This window comes from Sinocyclocheilus grahami, unplaced genomic scaffold, assembly GCF_001515645.1.
Source record: "Sinocyclocheilus grahami isolate Dianchi unplaced genomic scaffold, SAMN03320097.WGS_v1.1 scaffold1409.1, whole genome shotgun sequence".
Lineage (NCBI taxonomy): Eukaryota > Metazoa > Chordata > Actinopteri > Cypriniformes > Cyprinidae > Sinocyclocheilus > Sinocyclocheilus grahami.
Window position 1 is genome coordinate 395,176 of NW_015506588.1, and position 7,667 is coordinate 402,842.

The 7,667-nt window shown below is 37.3% G+C and overlaps 1 protein-coding gene across 1 annotated transcript in view; it reads left to right on the forward strand.

The window, feature by feature from the left end:
• Positions 1 to 7,667, forward strand: part of LOC107570047 (myosin-IIIa-like) — a gene marked incomplete at its 3' end in the record, with an annotated part of 90,870 nt that overhangs the window by 61,691 nt on the left and 21,512 nt on the right. Inside the window, exon 9 of the mRNA XM_016256241.1 lies at positions 5,514 to 5,659. Within this exon, the coding sequence (XP_016111727.1) occupies positions 5,514 to 5,659 (146 nt within the window). The remainder of the gene's footprint in view (positions 1 to 5,513; positions 5,660 to 7,667) is intronic.

A 7,667-nucleotide genomic window follows, 5' to 3' on the forward strand; every position in this document is an offset into this window, starting at 1 on the left:
AGTGTTTGAGTATAAACATTTCTTGGACTTCTCATAAATTCAACATAGTCTAATAATTCTCATGAACACCCCATTGCTCAAAATATATGGTTTTCGAATCTGCATAATTTAACATGAAGCATTTACATAAACAGCGTGTGCAGAGTGGCTGATTAGTGTTAATGCAACCACATAAATGCAAAATGGTAATGTGGCATTAGAGCATGACACAAAGAGATGTTTTTAAAGGTCTTTAAAGGCCTCTTGAAAAATCTTATGTTTGTAGCTTTTAGTTGAGGCCATTTGCGTTAGTATACTCCTAAAAGATTTAGATTACAAAAAATGTATTATTTCCCCCCTGCATAATTTTGTAGTAGTTAAAAAAGTGCACTATGTCCTGCCTTGAAAAATATATCAAGACAGGAAAGAAAGTCATATTTTTCAAACCATGGAGTGGTTTGTGTCCTAATCCAAACAAATCATTCCCAATTTGCATATCATTTGTGGAAGCCTAATAACCATATCATATACCCTGTCTTCACTTCAGACTGGCTTGAAGGACGCTGCGTTCATATGGAGTACAACAATCATATTTTATACTAATATGCTAACAAGAGTCATGAACCTAAAAAAATGAATGCCATACCTGTTTTATCTTACAACATATTTCACGTATGGTGTTTTTAACATGCTTTTCTCTTTGCCAGATTATTATATTATCATCAACTAGCTGATGTTATCAAAGTGTAAAAAGCCTATCAATATGGCCAGTTCAGCAAAAAGGAAAGAGAGGCAGTGTTATGTTTTGACTAAACTAGTTAAACATCATTGTTTGGCTTGGCATGCAAACCACTTCAGCTATGACTGTATTCACAATACAGCAAATCATTGAGGGCCTTATAGCAATTATAATATACAACACTGGAAAGAAAATGCTAATGAGTTAACTAAAATCGCTGTTTTTGTCTTGTGGCTATGCTATTGAAACTGTATTTTTTAACATTTAGAGATTGTCCCCAGTTTGTTTCCATTGTAAAGTGCCTCAGTGCAACTCAGATTTTTGATTATGTCTTTATCTATTTATGTTAAAGAAATGTGTTCTTTGAAGTCGCAGTGGAACTGAAGCAGCAACAGATCGAAGTGTGAAGTACATCCTAGTGAAATGGGAAATTAAGGAAGAAAAAGATGTGGGGCGGGGACTTGGTTCTATTTATCGGTTGCTGATTGGATGGAGGCAGATCTGAATATGAGCTTGCAGTCAACTAAAAAAAGTGGACGATATGATTGGAGAAGTCCTGCATACATCACTAGCGAGAAGTCTGTCATTTTGGAAGATTGGAAGATTGAGTTAATGACATTTTGATTAAACAGAAAGAAAGAAGGATGTGTGAATTAACTGTTCACAATAATGGTACACTGTATAAAAAAATATAATAAAAAAATAACATATTGGAGTATGTCTTACAAGAAAATACTATTTCAATCGTTCTACCTCAATTTCACATTTAATACAATGGTGATAGTTGCTGTTCCTTTGTAATTATTGGTTAGATTTACTAGCAATTTCTCAGTGAAAAATAAGTTAAAGTAAACCCTACATGATTTATTTTGATATTTATTTATTTACTTACTCATTTGTGACCCTGTACCACAAAACCAGTCATAAGGGTCAATTTTTTGAAATTGAGATTTATACATCATCTGAAAGCTGAATAAATAAGCTTTCCATTAATGCATGGTTTGTTAGGATAGGATATTTGGCTGAGATACAACTATTTGAAAATCTGGAATCTGAGGGTGCAAAATAAATCGAAATATTGAGAAAGTCGCCTTTAAAGTTGTCCAAATGAAGTTGTTAGCAATGTGTATTACTAATCAAAAATTAAGTTTTGATATATTTATGGTAAGAAATTTACTAAATAGTTTCATGGAACATGATATTTACTTAATGTCCTAATGATTTTTGGCATAAAAGAAAAATCGATAAGTTTGACCCATACAATGTATTGTTGGCTATTTCTACAAATATACCCCAGCGACTTAAGACTGCTTTTGTGGTCCAGGGTCACATTTATCTGAACTCAACTTGCCAACTTGGAAAACAGTATTGACCAATCAGCATTCAGGATCACAACTATCTATTTTATAATTGACTGTCTAAACTGTATAACCTTAAATGTAGAAAATGTATGTATTTATTTATTTGAGAAGGTATTGATTGATGCCAAACATATTGTGAAAGCAGGGAATTAATTCTTTTAAATTCTCCGTCTGCATCAAACCAAGCAAACCTCACTTGAACGTCGCTCCGTTTACCCTGTCAACCTAATTTTTCCAAAAAGAGTGCATTTGTTGAGTTCCTGGCCGGAGACATGCTGGGGGCGATATCTGTCTCCCACTGTCAGGAATGGAGCCACGGCGAGTGGGTGGCTGTCGGGCCGCGGCTGTATGCAGAGGTTCCATGTGCCCACGTCTCAGAGTGCTCAGAGACACGCTGTGCTAATGCGTTATCCGTGTGAATGAGCTCACGCTATGCTGAGCAGATAAAACCCCCACACTGACTCATCTGAAGGGAAAAAAACTGCGTTAAAGACAAAAAGAGCGAGAGGAGGGAGGGGGGGGGGGGGGGGGGTGGAGGAGGGCGCTTTAGTGGCTTTGTCATGAATATTCTAATTGGCAGTGTTATTTTTGATGATTATTAAGACTGACCCCGGGGCCCTTAGCAGATCTAATGTAGCAGAAAGAGAACAGCCACAGAAGACTGTTTAGTTCTCTTTCTCTCTTTTTCACTCATCTATTGTCCATTTACAGCCCACAGCATATGTGAATCCATGTTTCTGTATTTGTCTCTGGTGTAGTGTGGATTTAATGTGTTTGTGAGTCTTGTGAATGCAACAAATCCGTTTTGATACTGCCAAGAATGGGTTGTTTACTGGTGATTCAAAACCTATAATCCGATCAGAATTTGATGGAAGATTACTTTGAAAACATGCTAAATATGAACCATGTGTTCATAGTTAAATTTAGCAGCCTAACATAAGCTGCTCTAATCTAAACATTTCAGATTCTATGTGATTTACAGATTTTAATTGAATTTGTGTTTCTCCACAGTAGAAATCCAGTTTTCTAATATCTTGTTTCCCAGGACACATATTTACATATTGAAGTTTGTGCTTCTAGACACTAGACACTAGCTGTTGCTGACTATGGAAATTTTCATAGATGCAAAATAGAAAAGACCAGTCGCAATTAAAAGTGAAGTGAGTGACTTGACATGTGTATGGTATGGTGTCATACTCGGAATGTGTGCTCTGCATTTAACCCATCCAAGTGCACACACACAGCAGTGAGTTGAGAACACACTCACACACACACACACCTGGAGCAGTGGGCAGCCATTTTTGCTGTTGGGGTTTCAGTGTCTTGCTCAAGGGTACCTCAGTCGTGGGTATTGAAGGTGGAAGAGAGCGCTGTACATTCACTCCCCCCACCTACAATTCCTGCCTGTACTGTGACCCACGACTTTTGGGTTACAAGTCCGACTCTCTAACCATTAGGCCACGACTGTCCCCTAAATTCACTATGACCAATCAGATTTCAAATGTAAGTATTATGATACCATTGATGTTGGTGAGCACGTAAGAAACTTTCAAAATTTTTCCTTTACGCTACATCTTGTCTTTCGAAACCCTTATGACTTATAGCATAATGTCCGTTCTACTCTCAGGGAATGGTGACCACAGCTCTCAAAAAAGATTTTAGGTAAATAATGACTTCAGTCTCAGTCAGGAAGGCTTAAGGGTATGTGCTGGGTTACTATGATCACTGCATCCTAGACAACACATTCTTTTTTCTTTGTGACCTTGTTTTTATCTCTATTCAAATTGTGTTTCCATTGTCACTTGGCTAAACGGCATTACAGACAATCCAAAAACATTCCTTAATTCCATGAGGCATCCATTGAATCTGTACAGATAACTACCTTACATAATGCTTTGTTTGTGTTTCTTCCTCTCATCAGGGGTATCGGCCCAGCTTACAAACACCCGGCTAAGGAGGAACACCTCAGTCGGAACGCCCTTCTGGATGGCACCTGAGGTAGGACTGTTGGCAAGTAGTTTGCAAAGCATCGAGGCGACTTTGTTGAGTGCAAATGTTTTTCTTTACTTGGTTTTTCCATAAGATTTCCATATGAGATAGGGAAAGAGGACTACAGCTCTGAAGTTGTTTTGAGAGTCAAAATTTTCATATGACTCAAGGGTAGAGGCTTAAGTGCCTCAATTTGTCCTAGGTGTCAATGCAATCAAAACACAAACAGAGATGTATTATTAGTGCAGACTTCTAAACAGCTGCGGGGAACATTCTGGGTTGATTTCTGGACTAATCGAATGGATTAAATACTAAAGACGCTTGACAGTTTATTTGTGTTTCTGAGGTAAGACCACCTGTATTCCATTTTGTGTTTTTCTATCCGCATAAGGTTTACTGTACAATAGTATAGGTTAATGTAGAGGTCTAAACAGATTTTTTAAATGGAGAAATACTTTTTTTTTTTCACAAAAAGATTTTAATTTGCAGCTCTTTTGCTTTAGTTTTTTTTATATATTTCTCTCATCCCCTGATTAGTCTCTCTCACTTTTTAAAATTATATTTCTATCTTCAATTTTTTTTAAGAATATAAAAATATAAAATCTAAATGCTTTTATTTTGTGTAATATTCTTATGTATTTTCTGTATTATTAAACTATTACTATTCTGCACTATAAGGTTCCAGTTTCAGTTGCTTGTGTAGTACAACATACTGTATGTGCAAAACATAATACAATTATATGGTGGAAGAACACTTTATTTCATAGAATGGACTTACCAGTGTAGAATCTCTTTGAATTTAATTTAATAAAATCCTTTTTCTGTCATTCTAATTCCAAGTCAGTATTCCAACTGCTGAATTGAAAGGGAGCCACTTCTTAAATTCTGAATTTTATCCAACACTGCACATTTAAAAAACTGGCTTTTCTTGACATTTTCTAATTCCATTTCTTAATATAAAAATGTTAAATTGCATTTAATTTGTGTGACTTATTTGCTAGCTAGTTACATAGTCAAGCTGGAAAAAAATAATTTTAATATACATATTACAAAAAAAGGTGAATTCACTGTGCTCAACCAATGGTGCAGGGTGCATAGATCATCGTAATTACTCCAAATGAAAAAAGCAGGATCCACACTCACTTGAAAATGTAATGTTTTCTTGAATTTTTCATTATACAGGAAGCACAAATGGATCATCAGGATCATAAATATACATATTACAAAAAATATGTTCTTCACCTTTTGGTGGAAGTAATTTTTTTAAATGTATTTATTGTCATATTATGATATACAATAAACGTGACAATAAAATTTGTGTAACATTTTGCTGAACACTGTCACCGGTGGAAGTTATTTCTGTGCTCTGGTGACAGTGTTCAGCAGTCAGTGTCCGTTATAAACATTTGCAGTTCAGTAATGACTGTGTTTGTGTATTTGACCAGGTCATCGCGTGTGAGCAGCAGCTCGACTCCACGTATGACGAGCGCTGTGACGTGTGGTCTCTCGGGATCACGGCCATAGAGCTGGGTGATGGAGACCCGCCCCTGGCTGATCTTCATCCAATGAGAGCTCTCTTCAAAATTCCAAGGTGACCCGCCCTCATGTTTGTACGTTTGACACTTGTTGTACACAAACACTGATTTGCATGACTACTCTACACGATATTCAGATGATATTTAAAAAGACCTCACAGTCCACAAGGTCAGGTTTGTGTCAGTATATGGAATAATTAGTGATTTTAGCATGCAGGTGGATGGCACTGCTGTTTATTTGGGCCTTGGAGCTGTCAGAAGCCAGGCTGGTTTCAGTCAGATCTTTTTTTTGTTTCGTTTTTTAACGCTTTTTCTGTTATGATACGGAATATCTGTGGAAGTGTTACTAGTATCTGATTTCGCAGATAGGTCATTTCTGAATATAAAAATGTCGACACAATATAAAGTACTTGCTCTGGCTCTTGTTTTATATGATTTTTGTTCCGTTGCTGTGCATCGTGTTGTCTGTTGCTGTACAAGCAGGATGTGGAGGTTGGTAGGTGTGGAATTTGTCCTGCCTCTCCTCCACTGTGATTGGACGCAGAGGCGTCATTCCCTTTCAAAACAACGGGGCAAGTGCTCTTCAGATTTCTGAGCCAAGTGGATTTTAAATGCAGCTTTCAAGAGACAAAAATTGACTAATAATAATCAGTTGTGCCGAAGACAGACGCTCTCATTTGTTATGTATCAAAACTTGTTTTCAACCATTAATGTTTATTGAATGTTTCTCACACTAGCAAAATGAGTCATATCTCTTTTTACACATCTTCACAGCGTTGCGCATAATAACCAATCACACACGATTCTGTTGAGCTTATGAAAGCAATGGCTACATAAATGTTCTTTGCTCATTAATTAAAGTGTTATAATTAGCTTACAATGTTTTTATTAAATTCACATAAAATACAAAGTCAGTCTTATTAAAAATATTTTATGACATGACACCCATATTTGGTACTTAAATAACAAGACGAGTTATATGCGTAGTTAATAGCTTGCACTAACATCGCTCATTGCCCGCAGTAGATCAACTAGCATAACGATATAGTTATCAATTTTGGGAATATTTTGCCAAAAAAAAAAAAGGCTCACATCAGATATCCAGTGTGGCTACTGTGTATCAGAAGATACACTGGTGCCCCCTCAAAAACACTAAGTGCCTGGCGCCCCTGATTGGAGGGCGGACTAAAAAGTGACATGAGTGCGTTTTACCCAAAGTTGGACATTCTTCAGCGCCTCGTCACGCTTCTGCCGTTTTAAAAACTCTGCGCTCCCACTGAAAACAATTGAAAAAAAAAAAATGCACTAACATCTCTGAAGCTATTGGCAGATGTTATGATAGACAACATTCAATTGGACACTATTCAGAAGTTGTATGAATCTATTCTAAGAAGTTTGGAAGCTGTGTTAAGGCAAAGGTAACATTTTGTTTTGATGGTCCCCTTTAGACATTCTGTTCGCTGTAAGTAACTTTGCAACTACGTGTCAGCTACTAGTCATTAGAGTATTATCAGCTTTATATCTGCTAACATTTTATCCGCTTTTCCACTGTTAGTCCGAATGGCTTTAAAGGTCCCCTGAAATGCTTAGAAACACGCAGCGTTACTCTGTGTTGACGTCATTTTAACTGAAACAAGAAGACAGGGCGGGACATATGAAGCAGCCCCGCCCCTTTTTAAAATAGCCAATAGCGTTCGTTTATATCACAACTTGGGCTAGAGCCGTTGAGCGCCATAAAGCCGCATTTGACAGGGTATGCCAGCCACAATCTCATCCATATTGTTATAAAATATAGCATTCTGTGTAGAATTCAAATAGCTCCGATACATTTTGTGGTCTGCGCCGACTCGTGCATGTGATCCGCTCCGTGCTATCGTGTCTCTTGGCCGGAGCAGAGTGTGTGTGTGGTGCGGTGGTTAGCGTGACACAGCGCGAAACCAGACTTCTTTTTTTCCTCAATGGAAAGCATATTTACACTGTTTGAATCGTTCCCTGTCCCCTCTATAGTGCACTACGTGCCATTCACTGTACAGATTCTAATTCTGTGGACAAGTGACCGATTTC